Consider the following 18744-nt stretch of genomic DNA (forward strand, 5'->3'; position numbering starts at 1 on the left):
CCCTAAAATCTTTAGTGATGTATTATTTCTTGCTATTTTCCCCCAAATGGTCAGTTGATCCCCAGGTGACTCATTAATAATAATAGCTAATTAATGTAAATCATATAAGCATTTATGGAAAGTAAACAACCACATATAATTCCTTAACAACTAATATACGTAAATTACAAAAAACAAAACAAAAACCAACCAGCCACCAGGATTATTAGAAGCCACAATGGAATACAAACTGTAACGAGAGAACCTAACTGTAGCACCAATTACACAAATGACACACAAGGGGGCGCAAGAGGCCTCGCCTCAGCGACTCCGGAAACCAGTACTTTCACTGGCTGCTCTGCGGCTCAACGGAGAACGGCCGGACTCCGTCCAGAACCGTCTGTGAAGGTTTCTCACAGGGGCAAGGTCGGCAGTTCTGACAGCAGGCTAGGTGGACACTTCAAGGACTGACATCCTATAAGCAAGTGTCACGCAACAAGAGCCTGCTTTCTGTCAGAGACAGAAGTCACAGAGGAGGAAAGGGGAGGCGGGAACGAGTCCTGGGGTGCTGGGCTCGAGTCAGAGATATCAGCATGAACTCGTGGCTTTTCTAATGCATATACGCAGCTAGAGACATACGGAAATAAACACACACGTGTGCATGTGTGAGTTAGGACATGCATCTCCCGGCCCTGTTCTGAGGGCCCAGTAGCAACAAGCACATCCAGCGCCCAGCTCCCATTTCCATGAAAGGAACTGGGGAACAGAAGGTGAGCCTGGAGCCTCTCATGGTGCCAGAAGGTCAGGAAGGGCTTAGAAAAAGGACATGGCAGGGCCGGCCCCGTGGCCAAGTGGTTAAGTTCGTGAGCTCCACTTCAGTGGCCCAGGGTTTCACCGGTTCGGATCCTGGGTGCAGACATGGCACCACTCGTCAGGCCATGCTGAGGCGGTGTCCCCCATAGCTCAACCAGAAGGATTTGCAGCTATAATATACAACTACGCGCTGGGGCAATTGGGGGAGAAGGGAAAAATAAAAGATTAGCAACAGAGGTTAGCTCAGTGCCAATCTTTAATAAAAAAAGGACACAGCATGTCAAAAGGGCGCAGGAGGAACCCTAACAAGCTCCCCATGGCCAAAGCTGGGACAGTCTGAGCAACAAAATAACAGGTACCAGATTATGAGTCGTAGAATGAAATAAATGCCCATGCATCCATACTGAAATAAATAACTGAATAAATGGTGGAGAAGGAACTGCTCTTTCCTAGGAAAGAATTCCAACTAATGTCGAAGGAGTGAGGAAAATGTAAAAAGTCACCATTAAATACCACAGTAATAATTATTGCAACACAGGATGCTAAAAGTCACAGGCAAAACTCTGAGAAACAGGTATTCACTAAGTCTCAGCTTCTCTCGCAAGATATTTATGGATTACAGAGGGGAGAACAGAAACTCTAAGCAGAGAAGCCTGGCCACTCCCACCTGCACTGAGTGAGGTCACATCGCCAGCAATAAGACAGGTAGACTGCCATCACGTATGCAGTAGGATGCACGCACTGAGACAGGGACATCCCATCTGTGGTATTCTTGCCCCGAATACACAACCCTGGGCTAATCATACAGAAGTGAGACAATTTCCGATGGGATTGACCCTCAGAAGTGTCAAGGTCAGGAAAGACAAGGAGAGGCAAAAGCACTCCCAGGTGAAGACAGTGAAGACATCTTAGCTCAAGGCAGGGGACCATGTGGACCAGGAGCAGCATTTACAACACGGGCAATCAGGACAACTGGCTGAACCCGACTGTGATGTGGTTGAGGTATGGTGTTGTGTCAATGCTAATGTCTGATCGTGTGAGAGGATGTCCTTGTTTTTAAAGAAATACTACACATGGAAGGATTTAGGGGTGAAGCAGCATCAGGCTGCAACTTACTCTCAATCAGTTACCAAAATAGACAGAGAGAATACAAAAGAATGGGTGGAATGTCAACATCTAGGGAGTCTGGGTGAGGAGTATGCAGGAATTCTGGGTACTATTCTCACTTCTTTTCTACAAACCTGATTACCAAAATTACAAAATGACACTTAAGAACATTCACAGTTAAACAGAAAAATAGACTGACGTTAACAAAAAAGATAAGGGAGGATGCTAGCTTTATTAATTTCGGAAGATCTTACAGTTTTTGAGACTATTTCTATAGAATTTAAATAATACAAGGCAATGTGAAGAAAGATGACGTGATTCTTATCGTTGTAAAACTGGAGTACAGGCATTCATCACATTCACCAAATCAACCTTTTACGATCCTAGTTTGTTGAATGTGATAGAAGCCGTGATAACACAACATTCAATTCCATTTAGTCCAAGGGAAGTCCTCCAAACTGCCCAGGGAAGAGTGCCTTATCCATGATAACTATTATTCAATCCAGACACCAAAAAAAGACTATGGGTTGGCCCATGGCCTAGTGGTTAAGTTTGGTGTCAGCCTCTTCAGTAGCCCAGGTTTGGTTCCTGGGTGTGGACCTACACCACTCATCAGTGGCCATGCTGTGGCAGTGACCCGTATACAAAATAGAGGAAGACTGGCAACAGATGTTAGCTCAGGACAAATCTTCCTCGGTGAAAAAAAAAAAATTATAAAGAACAGAAACTGCCAAGCACAATCACAATGAGATACCACTTCATACCCTATGGGCGGCTAAAACAAAAACAAGTGTAGGCGAGGATGTGGAGAAAGTGGAACCCTAGACACTGCTGGTGGGAATGTAAAAGGGTGCAGCCGCCGTGGAAAACAGTTTGGTGGTTCCTCAAAAAGTTGCTTTACAACCCAGCAATTCTACTCCAAGAGAACTGAAAGCATATGTTCACATAAAAAATGTGCACACAAACACTCATAGCAGCATCACTGTAATAGCCAGGAAGTGGAAACTACCCACATGCCCATCAACTCACAGATAAAGAAAATGTGACATATCTGCCACAGAATATTCAGCAGGGAAAGGACTAAAGTATTGATTCACGCTATAAAGTGGATGAAACATGAAAACATGATGTAAGTTAAACAAATCAGACACAAAAGATCAGATATTGTACAATTCCAGTTATGTGAACTGTCAGAAGAGGCAGATCCAGAGACAGAGTAGACTAGTGCGTGCCAGGGGCTGGGGGAGGGGGGAATGGGGAGTGACTGCTAGTGGGTTTCTTTTTGGGGTGATGAGAATATTCTGGAATTTGAATGTGGTGGTGGATGTGTGCCTCTGGGAATAGAGTAAAATCATTGAATTGTACACTTTAAATGGGTAAACTTTATGGCATGTCAATTACATCTCAACCAAGCTCTCATTTTTAAAAAGCTAAGTAAGCAAGGTTTTGTCTGGAGGGTGCTGGGAAGGTGATTCCATTTGTAGCATCATCCCTTTGTGCCGAATGAACACGTTATTTTCTCAGTTAAAAAACCAGTTTTCTTAAACAAGCACTTCACATTCCATACACCATGAAAACAGAAGGCAAAAGCCCGCTCCACCACCTTTGCCTTTTTGGCCGTTGTCTATGGAAGGCATCCACATGGAGTCTCCAGATGCTGGCCTGGCAGCCCTCCCACCAGGCTGAACCTCTGATCAATGCCCGCACAGGGCTCCTTCCTTCAAAGCCCAGCATAGAGGCCAGGTTGGAAGGCCCCTCATCATCCGCTCCCTCCACCCTCAGCACCCTGGGGTCCTGGCTTGTGCCTGAGCTTTCCCCCGAAATACCCCCATGGCAGACACCTCCACCCTCCACCTCACTAGCAAGGCCCTTCCCACTCCTCAATGCTGGGCTATTTTCCTCCGCGGCCTTATTACCACCTGACGTCCTGTAGTTCTTTCCCCGTCCTTCCCCATTGGAACGTCGTTCTGTGAGGGCAGGGATCTGTGTGGTGTTCACTGCTGCTTCCCCAGCCCCTGGAGAGGGGGCCTGGCCTGGAGCAGCATTCACTTATTTGTTGGATGAGTAAAAAAACTTCATTTCCTTTAACCTCTAAAATAACAAGATTACCTCACGAAGCTCTTGGGGGGATAAATGTCATCTATACAGAACACCCAGCGGTGTGTGAGGCAGAGGCCCTCAACAAACACTTGTTGAATATTTCCGCAGCCAGCGACCGACAAACACTCTGAGCATACGTTTCAACACTTATTTCTATCGTAGTTGAACAAAACCATACTCATTCAGATGACACCGCCGCTGCTGAAAATAGCACGTGACACGGTTCCAAAGGATTTCTGAGGAGTGTGACAGTCGCTCTGCGAAGGCAGCACCTTAACTCTTGCTGGGTTCTGTACGATCCACAAAGGGAGAGTTGTTCCTTCTCATCCCAGGTTGCTCAGTAAGAGCCGCCTCCAACTCCTTAGGCAAAGGTCCTGGAGCTCCAGTCCCTGTGGGCGCGGCTTCTCCCTGCTGCTGGCTGCCTACTCAGCGCCTTTGAAAACCCTGAAGAGTAACTCACAGGCCAAGCGAGTCACATGCCCATTTCTGGACCCATCACTGAGCTTCCATTCCGACCTCAGAGCAGGAAAGGGATGCAGAGTGCCTCCAAGTGTGGGCCTGACCCAGCAAACGAGGCAACCCAGGCCATCTGGTCTGCTGTGGAGAAGACTGGCCACCTGCAATTTGGTGTCTGAGCAGAGAATGTGAAGGAGAAAAACATGCAAAACCACCAAGTGTTATTTCATCCTTCATTCATTCCCAGCAGTCGGAGGGAAGCCCAGGACCGCCCTGCAGGTGACTGGACGCCTAGTCTGCCCTGCATCATGTCATCTCTGCACGCTCAACAGCCCCCTCCTTCTTCCCTCTCAAAAGCATCCCAGCAGGGACAAGAAATTCCATGGTCCTCCAGCCCTTGAAGTAAAATGAGGTTTTCCTTGTTCCACAAATAAGGAAGCTAAAGCTTAGAGCAATGGAGCGTTTTCTCCCGGCTGTCATGCTCACCTCCACAAGGAGTCCAGGTGGCATCTGGTTCCACACACCCCACTAGACTCACTTGCCAAATCTTGGGGTTTTCTTACTGTCATCCTTCCCCCAACTGGGCCCCCAGCTCCTGTGACATCACTCCTCCCTACTTCTCCCGTCACCTCCAACCCTCCCTGGGCCACAACACCCACTGCCACTTTACTAGCGTCCACGTGCCAAGAGCTGCCAAATTGGAGATGTCCAGCTCAAAGCAACACTCATGTGTGCCCACATCTAGATGCCTGCCCCATTTCTGGTGTCTCCGCCTGCCTCCTAGGTCCAATACTGAGCGTGCCACCTTCCCCTTCACCTGCTTTCTTCCTGGGGCTTCCTCCCCACTAAGGACACCCTCCTAGCCAGCCCTGCTAGGCACTCTTCACGCTGCCCAACAAGCCCCTACAGCCCGGTCACTGATCCCTCCAAATGCCTCTGAGTCACCACCCCACGGCTCCCCAACCCCATAGCCATCAGTTCCAGGATTTACGGCCTCTGGCCTGGGCCTACCTCACCCCTCAGTCAGATGTTCTCTCCAGCTTCTGGGCAGCAGGGAGCAAGACGGCCCACCACCTCTGCTGTCAACATTCTCCAGAAGGTAGTTTGCCGGCCTGGCATGCGCCTGCTCAGCATAAGGCCATCTCCTCAGGGACACTGCCTGACTCTGCCTGGACAACCTGACCTGTCACATCCACCCGCCTCGGCCACAAGAACTAAAGCTGGGCATCTGACGGTCCCTCCCCCTGCTGGACTGGGCTCCTCTGAGAGCGGAGATGAGTCATCTTATTCATCTTTCCATCAGTATCTGCCATGGCGCAGGCTGCACAAGTGGCAGCCACTGGCTCTGTAGTGCCAGTGTTGTAACTGACAATTAAAGGGCCACCCTTAGTCACACCCCACCTTCGTGACTCACTCTAGCCCTGTCCCAAACAGGGAAGCGGCCTTGGCAGCTACCTCCTGGGAGAGGTGAGCCTGAGCTCCTGTCTCCGTCTTGCTTACTGCCATCACCTCTGGTCCCAGCTGTTAGGCTCGGGGCAGCTCCCTGCCCCGACTCAGCTCCCCCCACAAGTCCCTGTTCTCAAAGGGCTATTGTCATCTTTTAACCAACCTAGCATCAGGAGATAGTCCGGCCCTCCCACCCAGCCCTGGAATGTGCTTCTGAGCCACAGAACCAGGACCTTCAGCTCTGCTGGGTTTTAGACTAAACAGAGTAGCCCACAAGCATGCCCTCCAGAGCAGGGGAAGTGCAAGACCCAAAAGAGACTACAGATGGGTCTCCATTCCCTGCCTCCCACAGGGAGCTCGGCCCTTCCTGAACCACACTGCAGGACAGGCCGGCACTGAGGCGAGTGATGTCGCCAGCCTGCTCTATTCCATCTCAGAGGAGTCCAGACGGGCACACGTGTCTGCAGGTCCCTCCAGTTTTCTGCAGGTCAGATGAGACTCCACTACAGCCTCCGCTAGCGATTCTACCAGAGAGTAATTCAGAAAAGAGGACCCCCTTATGCCTTGCTCCTTCCTGGACAAGACAGACCGAGAGAAACACCAGGGGATTAGGCTGCAAGTCAGAACTGCTGAGTCCAAGTGTCTGAGAACCAGAGCACCAGAAGGGAATGACAGCCTAACCTGGTCATCTGAAATCTGGCAGCAACACGAAGTGCCCTGCCCCTCACCTCGTGGTGCAGGCAGTGAGTAGGCGGCTGCAGGCAGAGCGACTGCTGCTCCCTGTCCTCCCACCTACCGGGGCAGAGAGGAAGCCGTTAGGATCAGTGCAAGAGAGATGCGACAGCAGCAGCCACCACCCCCTGAAGCACTGACTCCAACTCCACACCAGGACACCAGCTGCCCCCTCCCCAGTTCTGGCCAGGCAAGGACCCCAACACTGCAACAAATCAAACAGTTCCAGTTCTACACACATTTCTATTTTATTATGGCAAAGGTGAAAACACCACCTTCTCCACAACAGCAACCAGTAAAATTTATCCCAAAAATAACTCGGTACAAAACAGGTCTGTTTCAGAATTTAAAAAAAAAAAAAAAAAAAAACAAATCTTTACAAGAATTTTAAATCCTATTTTAAAACATAAAAGAAACAAATCCATCATTGGCCACACAGCCCCAGTCCGCCACCCTCCTCCCGCGAGGGAGCACGGACGAGACGTCTGGGTCCTGTCCCATGCACGGATTTGCCGGTCTGTTTAACTGGTGTCCATCTGAAACACAGATGAAAAGAGGTTCTCACTCAAAAGGGGGTCCCACCCCTAGTTGGGTTCTGATCGGCCCGGCCTGGCCCTCGCCTGGGACTTACTCTCGCATTGTAAGCGTCCAGCTGGGCGTCCAACTCCTCTGCAGAAAGCTGCTGCTTTGAACTCCTGCCGGTGCCTCTGCCTCTGCCCCGGCTGCCTCCACGGGTTCCTCTCCGGGTGCCGCCACCACCACCGAAGCCTCCAGAACCACGGTTTCTAGTCATCCCGCCTCTGTTTACACTAGCAAAGCAAAGGAGACTCAGTCCCACACTGGAGAGGCCTGAAGGAGGAGCGGCCACACGCCACATGCCGACCCTGTCCCCGAGGCCCCAGAGCTCACCTCTGTGCAGGTCTCCGCTGTGGGTCGATCTGCGACGTGACGAGCTGGATGTTCATGGGGCGGCCTGTGGCAGAGAGTACAAGAGGGTGCGTGCCCATTAGAGGACTGAGACCTGCCCAGCAGGCACCACACCCTGCTCTCCATGCAAGCACTGGAAAGACGCTCTATGCGCCATCAAGTGCTCCTGACAAGGGACACATCCTGAAGATACTGCTGGCAGAACAAGATGGCACCAACGACAACCCCACCAACACCTCGCTCCTTCTCAGTGTGGCTGAGGCGGATGTCTGCTCAGGTGTCCGGGGTGCTCACGAGTGGAAAGGTGTGGGTGACCTGAGGGAAGAAGAACTGGTACCTGTGTCTTTACGACTACAGCCCCGCACTCAGAGGTTGTACTATGGCGGTTCTGAGAAGGCTTCACAGAAGTGAATCTTCCGGAAGGAGCTGAAGGAGGGGAGGGATGTAGCTTGCTGGATGGGGGTTCACAAGAGGTTGGTCCAGATGTGTGGGGCAGCATGAGAGGTGGCAGAATGGAAGAAAGAGACAAAGGGGCGAATGCAAAGTGTCCTCAGCCACAGGAGTAAGTCATATTCCTGCATGGACAGGCGCCAGCCCCAAATTCCATAAACTAGATACAGCCCTTCAGCTTTCCTGGGCCAACCCCAAACGCACCATCTAGAGGGACACCGTTGTACTGTTTCATAGCTTTCAGGGCATCTGCCTTCCGTTCAAAGTGCACGTCAGCTGTTCCTAAACTGCGGCCTGAGCGATCATAGTGCACGGCCGCCTTCTTCAGTGTCCCAAATTCAGCAAAGAGCTCCTGGGAATGGGAAAGAGCAGCTGTTAGCGAAACTGTTTTCTTTCTGGTGGCCCAGGGACAGTCCCTGGAAGTGGGAGCTGCTTTGGGGATATCTCCCTGGGAGGCAGACATACGTATGGGGGGCAGGGCAGTGGTAGTGGGAACTGGGGGAAGGGATGGGGCAGGCGGGACAGCAATTTCCAAGAGCAGCTAGGCCTGAGGGCTCCTGCCACCTTGGGGACCTGATACCTGTACCGTGATGCAGGTAAAGGATCACAAAGCCCACCAGTGAAGGGCACAAGATTAAGTCACTATCTTCTTCAACAAAGGAAAATTTACAACACGCTCAAGGACTGTGCCAAGAAACAGCAAAGGCCAAGATCACAGAGCAAGGGATGCTATCTGACATGTGGACCAGCTCAAAGGGCCCGCTGATTCGCCCTGACCCAGCCCCTCCCCCAGGGCAGATTCTGGCTCACCTTTCCCTCTCCTCCTACTCAAGCCTGCGGCAAAGTCTGAAGTCAAGCGCTGCCATGGAAACTGCCCTGACCTCAGGCAGGCTGGGAGTTGGAGAGGGAACCCAGAGTGTGGGGCTACTCCGGCCGCAGGCACACAGCGGGAAGTGGAGTTCACCAAAAGCGGTTTCCAGTGGATGCCAGAAACCACCTTAAAAAAAGTGTTGAGACACTGTGAGTGCTCACCAGCCTTGCTCTGTCCTCCCACGGTAAAATCAATCGGCTGGGCTCTGGGAAACTGAACCCAGGAAGGCCCAGCACCCTGACCCAGCCATCTCCAAGACTGACCCCCAAGATGCTGTTACTAAATCAGAAAAGAAGTTTAAATGCTTTTGGGGTTCAATCAACATAATACAAAAAAAAAAAGGACAAGAAGGGCTTCAACCAAAGATGAGTTTGAGAACCATGCCACTAACAAGACCCAGAGAGAATGGTGATAAGCGAGACAACATGACACAAGTCCTGTACTAGACACAGGGCTCAAGGCAAACAGCCGGAAAGATGACCAGCACCATCCTGCTTCTGTACTTCTCCAGTTCTATAAAAGGAGTTCTTTCTCCTTCCGACAAATAGGTACAAAACAAAAGAAAACAAGCAGCTTAGCTGTGTCAGTTAACCCAGAAACCACTCACATTCAACCAATCTTTTCCCGTTAGAAACTGGGAGCCCTGGCAGAGGATTTCCACTCACAGAACACATCTTCGTCAGGAGGAGCAGCGACTCCTCAGAGTAAGCTGGGGGGCCTGTCTCCCACCACAAACAGACCTACTCATGGACTTTCAACTCTGGCATGACTTCTGCTTTGCACTCCCGCAGCCCCTTACAGGGGACAGCAGCTAACCCTTGGGTGCCTGGGAGGACTCACTGTCCTAAGGTGGGAGGAAACTCAGGGCCACATCCCAAACAACACGACCGATTCTGTGCACGGTGAACTGCTCACCGAGAAGCTCCAGACCCTTACCTGAATATCAGCATCAGACACTCCAAAGTCCAGATTTGACACCAACAGTTTCCCACCCGTCTCCACGCCGGCACCACCCCCAAATCCGCTGTCGAAAAGGTCGTGTTGCCATTTGTCAGGAAGTTGTTTCGGCTGAAGGAGAAAGAAAATACCAAAAGAGAAATAGACCCATGAGTCTCAGTCCAGGGTTCTCTCGCGCGCTCACGGTCACGGCAAGACCCTCCCTGATTGGGGCCCGGAGGAAAGCGTCCAGAGGGGGCTGCAAACCCTCGGCTTCCCGCCCGCGCGGGCCGTGCCGCAGCCCACCCTCCCGGGCCCCACGCCCCGCAACCTCTTAGTTCTCTCCAACGAACTTCTCGCCGCCAGTGCGGCCGCGCCCTACGTCCCCTCGGCCCCGGCGCCACAAGGCCCGGCGCCCAGCCGAGACAAAGGCCGGCAAGGTCTCCGCCTCCCAGGCCCGGTCGGCCGCGCGCCCTCCGGCCCGGCGCCCGCGCCCACCGGCCTGGCCCGGCAGGCCACCCTCTCCGCCGCGCGCCGCCCCGCCGCCCCGCCGCGGCCGGCCGGCCTCCGCACTCACCCTGCTGTAGGGCGCCGGCCGGTTCCTGCCGCCGCCGCCCGCCGCGCCGCGGGCGATGGCCGGCCGGTTCCGGATGGGCCCGCCGCCTCGGTTCACTCGCGCGGCGGCCTGCGCCCCGCCGCCGCGGCCGCCCTGGGAGCCAGCCCGGCCCCGGCCCCGGCCCCCGCCGCGGCCGCCTCGCTGGCTCCGGTTCAGTTTAATAATGTCGTCTAGAGACATGTCCATTTTGTCGGCCATGGCGGGCGCGGAATCGGCCTCGGCTCGAGCCCGCGCGTCAGCACGCCGGCGCGTCACTTCCGGCGCCGCGCGGAGCCTTCCGGTGCCGCGTCCTCGGAGCGGCCGCTGATTGGCTGCGGGCGGGCGGCGGCAGGGCGGCGGTGCGGCGCGTGCGCGCTCGGGCGCGGCGCTTGAGGGGTGTCGCTGTAAGGTGCCGGGCGGAGGCCGCGGTCGTTTTTATACCTTCCCGCGCGGGCGCCGGCGCAGCCAACGGAAGGCGGGCGGGGCGGCGCGCGAGCCGGCCGCGGAGGTGCGAGGGCGCGGGGCGGAGCGCGGCGCGGCCCTTGGGGCGGGGCCGGGCGCCGCCCCTCCCCGTCCCCTCCTCTCCCGGCGGTGCGGGTCGCGCGGGCTGCACGGCCGGGGTAGCGGGGCTGCCCGCCTGGGGCGAGCCCGGCGTGGGCGCGGGCCGCGCGCGGGGTGGTTTCCCGGGCCCTGGCTGGCGGGGTCGCTGTCCGTCTGTCGCCGCGCGTAGTCCAGCCCTTTGGAAGGCGCCGGGCGCCCGTTCTCGTTCCTCCAGAAGCCGGCGCGCCCCCGTGGGCTTCGGGCGCAGCGTGCGGCCAGCCCCACGCGGGGCGCGGCTCTCGGCTGCCGCCGGGTTCTCGGGGCTCCCACGGCGGGCCCCGCGGGCGCAGACCCCCGGGCTCCGGGCGGCGCCCGTCCTTGGGTGCGGAGGCGCTGAGCTCTGCAGGCTCCGTGTAGCCAGGTGCTCTCTTCCCTCGCCCACAGGCCCCGCCGCCATGAAGGTGAAGATTAAGTGCTGGAACGGCGTGGCCACTTGGCTCTGGGTGGCCAACGACGAGAACTGCGGCATCTGCCGGATGGCCTTCAATGGCTGCTGCCCGGACTGTGAGTGCCCCCTGTGCCCGCTCCCTCTGAGCTCCGCCTGCTCGCCCGGCCCCAGCGTCTGCCCGGAAATAATGTGCACAAAGTCCTTGGGTTTTGATTTTCCTTCTTTCGAGAAAAGTTGACAGACAAAAGCCAGGCAGTTTGGGCCTATGTTTGTATAAAGACTCCATGAAAAGTTCTGTGTAAAAAAAAAAAAAAGGCCCAGCCTTTTCTCGTGATCAGAGTCGGCTATGAAACGTATGGTGCAAAAAGAGTGTGAAACTTTTTCTTTGAAAATTCTCAAGCGAACAGAAAAATGGAACATTATAAGGACGACTCCCCCCCACCCGCCATCTGACACGTAGACTAACAATGGGACAATGGGACGGGCCGGTGGCAGCATGGTTAGGTTCCTGCGCTCCCGTCTGTGGCCCAGGTTCGTGGGTTCAGATCCCAGGCACAGACCTACATGAGCCCTGTTGTGGCAGTGAGCCATATATAAAGTGGAGGAAGACTGGCACAGATGTTAGCTCAGGGCCAATCTTCTCACCAAAAAAAAGGGGGGCGGGGACAATGAATAAGTAACATGTTTCCATATTTGCTTCATGTCTTTGCTGAATTTTTTTAAAGTAAACAATAATTGACACCTCTCCCCACTCACTTCAGCTGTATCTCTAAATGTAATGCCAACTTTTTACCCAGCTCTGTCGTCATATCAGACAACATGACACTCACTTCCTTAGTGTCACCCCCCATTCCTAGTCCTTGTTCAGATTTTCCAGTTGTCTCCACATCTTTTCATTCTTGGGTGGTGTGAGCCTGGACGTCCCATTTGGTTGCTCTGTCCCTTAGCTGTTTAGTCTAGGACATCTTTCTTCTGCCTCTCGCTTTTTTTCAAGACACCTGACTCTCAGAAATTTGGTGTGTTGTCTTGCAGAACACCTACCTTCAAGCATTATCAGTTTCTTTCCTGCGATGTCCTTTGCATTGTTCTTTTGTCCCTAGTATGTTCTGTGAACTAGGAATGTTTGATTACATATTCAGGTCAGAAGCAGATTTTTGCGCCTGTGAATTTAGTTTGCGGTCAGACCTAAGTAAAAATGAAGCAGGATCGAGGGTGCCAGCTTTGCCCAGGGGGCAAGGGTGGTCCCAGAGGAAGGTGGGCTCGGAGAGTGCTGCGGAGCTCTGCGCTGCCCTGGGGGTGACCAGGCCTGGTTTTTGGGGCCAGGTGAATGCCCAGAATGATCATAGGGCTTTGCTTCTTACAGTGAAATTCAAACCATTGAATTTTAGTGCAAATGCTGTTTTATTCTAGACTTAGTCTTTACGTCTGCCTTGCTGAAAGGAAATCTCATTACGCAGAATTTAATCCATCCTGATTTAGTCAAACAAGTGGGATGTAACCTTAGGAAATCATTGATTAGCTCTACTTGATCAGATCTTATTTAGTAGCTAATGAGAATAGCAATGCACAAGGTCTGTCTCATCTGATTTATTTTATTATTCATTTATTTATTTTTTGAGGAAGATTAGCCCTGAGCTAACGTCTGCTGCCAATCCTCCTCTTTTTGCTGAGGAAGACCGGCCCTGAGCTAACATCCGTGACCATCTTCCTCTACTTTATATCTGAGACGTCTGCCACAGCGTGGCTTGATGAGTGGTGGGTAGGTCCACACCCAGGATCTGAACCGGGGAACCCTGGGCCACCAAAGTGGAACATGCAAACTTAACTGCTGCGCCACTGGGCTGACCCCTCATCTGATCTCTTTTAAATTGCCCTTCCTGAGGGTACAGCAAAGGCTGTGGGAGCCTAAAGTGACAAATGCTTGCAGCTTCCTAAGCAACAGATTGTTACTTTATGAAAAGAAAACTCCTCGAAAGCATGTCTGTGGCCATGTCCTCAGCCCGGTGTGGGCGAGTGAGCCTGCGTGTTAAAGATAGCACCCGTGGGCCCGCACACGGCCTGCTGAGCCCAGCCTCACCTTTCCAGCGGGGCCCGGGGCTGGGCGTCTCCGAGTTGTGGGTGTGCTCAGCTTTTGCTGAAGCAGGCCTGTTGGCTAGAGAGAGTAGGAGGCTTGGAGTCTGATCTTTGGACCTGCTGATTATTAAGTTAGAGTGGCCCAACTGTAATGTGCAAAGTGTTTGACAAGCCTAATAAGGTGCTTTCTATGCAGATTAAGTGACACTGGGTTTCTCTTACTAAAATTGAACTCCCATGAAAAATCCAGAGTGACTAAAGCTGTAATACATCTGCTCCATGACCAGAGGGCTTTGAGGATAAAAGTCTTGCCAAGAGGTGTTTTAACTGAAAAAGACTTCTATCAAGACACTAGCAAGCCCTGCATGAGTCACTGTCATCATGAGTCACTGTCATTGTGCTCTTGTGCTCATCAGATGCCCCAGGCAGACACTAGAATGAAGCGGCTCCTTCATCCAAGTGAGCCCTGCCACAAATGGACAGGGTGACCTGGTGACCCCTCACAGTGGGCTATTACGGCACCCTCACTGGTGGGCTGGCTGGCTCCTGTTCATTGTTTCCCATCCTCTGTTTATAAGGGAAACTAATTTGATAGGGGTGATTCCAGCGTTCTGCTGAGGTTGGAAAGGCCCGGGGTTTGGGGAGGGCGGGGAGGGAACTAATCTACATCAGGTGTCACAGCATGTGGGCTCCTGGCACAGGGTCCTACTCACCCCACCCCATGGCCCCGGGGAGCAAAGTGAGGTATACAATTTTGTGTTTTCTAAGTATATAATTTTATGTTTGTTTTGTCATGAAAGTTTCAGAAAGGGAGTCACATCTTTGTTATAGAAAGATTGAGAAACTGCCCCAAATAAGGGCATAAAAAGTTGTAGCGGTGGCCCTCCCTTGTAACTCAGTGAGGTGGATGTGCAGCCATGGAGCAGGGCTGTTAAAGGCGGGCAAGGAGCGGCATGTTTTCAGCAAACGCTGAAGGATGCCGTCTCTGACCCTGCACTCACACCCACTACCCACCCGGCGGCCACTGTGGGTGCCGGGTCAGAGTGCTGCCCTCGGGAAGTGGCAGCTGCCTGTTGGTTGTGTGGCCTTGGTCTGTCTGTAAGGTGGGGTGAGGCTACAGAGCACTATGAGGTTGGACAAGAGCACCGGCCAGGTTCCCAGCTTCTTGTTCAGCACAGAGCAGATGCTAAGTGGGATTTGAGAGTGTTATATTGTGGCTCAGCTGTGTTATTTTTTTTTCTTTTTCTTTTCTTTTTTTTGAGGAAGATTGGCCCTGAGCTAACATCTGTACCCATCTTCCTCTGCTTTATATGTGGGACGCCTGCCACAGCATGGCTTGACAAGTAGTGCATAGGTCTGTACCCAGATCTGAACTGGCGAACCCTGGGCCACGGAAGCAGAACATGCAAACTTAACTGCTGTGCCACCAGGCTGGCCCTTTTTAACGTATTTCAGGATCACAGGTCACCGTGTTTGGTGTCAAGAGTGAGGACCAGGACTACAGGCAGCCAGGCTCGGCCCTGTGGTCACAGAGGTCCGAAGGCAGTTTCCGTCCTCCAGGAGCTCCCAGACCTGCACTTAGGACATGTGTTGAATGGAACTGCTGCCTAGACAAGGCATTGCCTGTTCGCCTGGTCCTGGCTTGTCCGTCTGGTCCCTGTTGGTGCCCCAGTGACATCTGGCCACAGCTAGCACCTGATAGGCCCCCAAGGCAGTGCTGTGGAGATGGCACCGGGAGAGGGTGGAGGCCACAGGCTGCAGTCCTCCATGCCCATGGGCACCCTGACGCAAGGTCTGGGGGTGGTCATGGTGCTCTGCTGGCACCAGCTGTGTAATGGGGTTTTCCAGATTCTTGGAAATCAGGGGGACACTGTTTCTCTTGATCACAGGGAGCATGGAGTGTCCTCTTTGTGCCAGGCCCTCTCCATGGAGGTAGCATTTCCAGGCACGTGGAATGGAGTGCCAGCAGCATGTACCCTGTGCCTTGGACGTGGGACCCTTTCAGGCTAGAACCTGCTGACAGGCTGACCATAAACGCTAGTGTCCCCAACCCACTTCCTTGTCCTGCCCTGGGTCCTTGCTGCCTAAGGAGGAAACCTTGTAGATCCCAAGGCCCCAGCCCACCTCCTCTTGATGAAGAGGAACAGTTCCCTACTCAGATGTGTGTCCCCTCAGTGGGCACCTGGACACATTAACGTCCTAATCCTCTTAGCATGACAGGTCAAGTGGCAGAGCTGCACTGTGTCTGGGGATGGGCTCAGGCCCTGGGAGGCCAGGAGGTGGAGACTGTGGCCCCGGGAGGGCAGAGTGAGCTGAAGCAGCCCCGGGTGGTCATTGCAGGTCTTTATGTGGGGGTGGCTGTATGACCTGGTCAGTGGTAGCACTTCTGATTTCTGTCTTCTCTGAAACACGAGACAGGAGGGGCTCTGGCCGCCCTGGGTGCACATTGCCCTAGGCTGCAGTGGGCTGGTACCGATGCCTGTGTTCTGGGGTCCCATGCTCTGTGTGACGTTCCTGGTCCTCTCCTGTCCCCTCCCACAGGCAAGGTGCCGGGCGACGACTGCCCCCTGGTGTGGGGCCAGTGCTCACACTGCTTCCACATGCACTGTATCCTCAAGTGGCTCAACGCGCAACAGGTGCAGCAACACTGCCCCATGTGCCGCCAGGAGTGGAAATTCAAGGAGTGAGGCCAGCGCTGCTCCCGACGCCCCCTCCCCTCGCCCCAGATGGTGTCCTGACACTCCCGCCCCCCCCATGGGACTGGATGGCCATGGTCTCTACCAGGATGGTCCTTTCTGGGCTGGGATAGGGTTGCCGTGAGGACCAGAGCTGCATTTGTCTTTTTCCATCACAGTGTTGACACTATCATCCACTAAGTGAAACTCATTAAACTCCCAAGTCGATGGAGGCATCTGGTGCCTGTTTTCTTGGTGCTGCCAGTGTGCATTGATATGAAAACTCTCATGAATAAACATCTCAGTGCCGCGCCCGAGGCCCTGAGTCACAACTCCAGAGGAGATGGAGTGTGAGATCAGCCGGAAGAGCCCGGGGGAGGCTGACTGGCTTAGGTGGTTTGAAGGCCATGGTGGTGCTGAGGCCCTGGGGTATGTTCTTGCCAACAGGGGAAGTGAAGGAACTGTCGGCAGGCCTCTCACCTGATGAAGCCAGGCTGGGGCCCTGGGAACCGCCCCTCATTCTGGTCTGTGGGACCCTGGCTGGCCATAGCCAGCAGCCACCGTGAAGAGTCCCTCCTGCCAGAAGGCCATCCCTGACCAGGTGGGAGCCAGCCGTGCGAGGCTGCGGGCCGTCTGTCTGTCTTCTCCTGGGCTCCAGCTGAGGGCCAGCTCTGTTGGCTGTGACTCACTAGCGTAAGGACCACTGTCCGTGACATCTGGGTGTGCCCCCAGGTGTCGGGGGGTCTCCCCTGCCGAGGGAAGGACAGCCCTTGGCAGGCTCCTTTGGGCACCTCTTCCTCCACAGCTCCTGTGGGGTGGCGGCCCCTGTGGGGACCGTGGTCTCAGCCTTGGGGGTCTCGGGGAGCTTCTGGATGGAGATGGCTGCAGGCTGTGTGGCCCTGTGAGCTGCAGGGAGTCACCTGGCTCCTTCCAGTCCATCCTCCTTGACTCCTCCCCTTGGGGTCCCTGCCTGGTCCCCTCGTCACGCCTTCCATCTGCCTAGTGGGAGGCCAGTTGCTGAGCATTCTTACATTACTGTCCTGTTCTCACCCTCCAGGGGAGAATCCTGGAGTCCACTTGGAGGGGCAGGCCTCCTGGTCACCTGTATGGCACCCTGTGTGGCATCTTACTTCCTGTTTGGACATCATGTCTAGAGGAAAGGAGGCCCTGGGGACTCTTCCTCACTGAACCTGGACATCACGTCCTCCTTGCCCAGAAACCCAGCTGCCAGGGCCCCCATGCTGATATCTGTCCTAGGAGGGACATCTAAAGGAAGACACAGTGTGACCAGAACATTTGGGGAGCGTGGGTGGGAGGAGGGGGGCCTGAGTGAGCCTAATGGCTGATATCACCTGCCAGGGCAGGGCTGGCAGCCCAGGCTCAGCTTCCTGGGTCCTGCCATCAGCCCTGCACACAAAGTTCCACGTGGCCATTGGGTTCTGGCTGCTGCTCTACTCTTGGAGCCTCCGTGTCTACAGTGTGTCTGGATCTGGGGAGTCACGAGAAGCTCTCAGCCCAGCAGGGAAGATGACCCTCGCTGGGAGGTGGGCCATGGCCACTGCAGAGGACCCCACTGGGTGGCCTGGCAGGCCTGAGGCTTCCCGGGGTCTCCTGATCTCATCCTGGCCTGCACCCAGCCCGCCTCCCCTCCCTGGAGTTCTGCCTTTCCTGGAGAGTTCTCTCCTGTGACAGGACTTGCCCACTGGGACTGTGTCTGGGACGCCAGACTCTGAGCCTAACTTCCCAGGCCCTCAGCCCTTGCCCCTTGGGGTAGATGCTCTCACCTGCAGAGGGGATCACAGCTCTCGCCCCAGGTCACACACCCTCTCCCGGCAGGCTGCTCCTACTTCCTTGCCACTTGGACCCCTCAGCCCTGTTTCCTGGGTTCCAGCTTGGGCCCCTTGAGCTGGACACACAGCTGCCTGCCAGGCCCCACACCCCCTGAGCCCAGGCTTCTGCCTCCCAGGAAACTCAGAGCCCCTGCAAGTTCTTAGGACCCCATGACTTTCCCCAACCCCTCCTCCAGGCGGCAGAGTCGCCCCATCGCCCTTTGCAAACGCTCTCCCCTGGCCTGCCTCCCTCATCTCCCCATGAGCACCCCCTCGCCATCCCCGGTGAGCCATCCTGCCCACCCTGCCACCAGCTCCATTTTCCCACTGGGCTGTGGCTTGAGTTAGAGCCTGCGTCTTGATGCATCTCTTGGACGCTGGCACACAGTATGTGTTCCATGGATGATCTTGTGCTGGGCAGTAACTGTCTCCTGCCCTCTGGGGCCAGCCCCAGTGTTTGGGGGTGACTGGAGAGGAGGCCTGAGGCTCCTGAGGGCACCCACCCAGGGCAGAGCTGGGTGGGAGGAGCCTCTGATTCTGCCCAGCTGTCCCTTGGTCCAGTTTCCAGAGGTCAAGCCTGGCCTTCATGCCCCCTCCTCCTAGAGGCCCCCAGCCAGTAGCAGTCCTGTGGGTAGACCCTTCGCCCCTGGGTGTGAAGCAGACTATGGTCCCCTGGCTGGCCCAGCCTTTGATGGCTCCTCAAGAAGCTGTGGCCTTTGGGGCTGGCTTGGTGGTGCAGCGCTTAAGTTCACATATTCCGCTGTGGC

At 54.6% G+C, this 18744-nt stretch overlaps 2 protein-coding genes across 3 annotated transcripts; one reads left to right on the forward strand and one right to left on the reverse strand.

Moving 5' to 3' along the window:
- Window positions 1-6862: 6862 nt before the first annotated feature.
- ALYREF (Aly/REF export factor) lies at window positions 6863-10680 on the reverse strand. The gene is made up of 6 exons (XM_044745976.2): window positions 10395-10680; window positions 9818-9949; window positions 8215-8362; window positions 7543-7606; window positions 7265-7442; window positions 6863-7169 (listed from the first exon to the last, which is right to left on the reverse strand). The coding sequence occupies exons 1-6, from the start codon at window positions 10629-10631 to the stop codon at window positions 7155-7157; spliced, it is 774 nt and encodes a 257-aa protein (XP_044601911.2). The 5' UTR covers window positions 10632-10680; the 3' UTR covers window positions 6863-7154.
- A 22-nt stretch (window positions 10681-10702) lies between these two features.
- Window positions 10703-16384, forward strand: ANAPC11 (anaphase promoting complex subunit 11). 2 transcript variants are annotated; one of them, XM_044745269.2, is made up of 3 exons: window positions 10703-10920; window positions 11397-11516; window positions 16015-16384. In XM_044745269.2, the coding sequence occupies exons 2-3, from the start codon at window positions 11408-11410 to the stop codon at window positions 16158-16160; spliced, it is 255 nt and encodes an 84-aa protein (XP_044601204.1). In that variant the 5' UTR covers window positions 10703-10920; window positions 11397-11407; the 3' UTR covers window positions 16161-16384. The 2 variants fall into 2 exon arrangements, with proteins under 2 accessions (XP_044601204.1, XP_044601205.1); XM_044745270.2 differs by having other exon boundaries at window positions 10715-10816.
- Window positions 16385-18744: the final 2360 nt, after the last annotated feature.

This window comes from Equus asinus, chromosome 13 (assembly GCF_041296235.1).
Source record: "Equus asinus isolate D_3611 breed Donkey chromosome 13, EquAss-T2T_v2, whole genome shotgun sequence".
NCBI classification, from domain to species: Eukaryota; Metazoa; Chordata; class Mammalia; order Perissodactyla; family Equidae; genus Equus; species Equus asinus.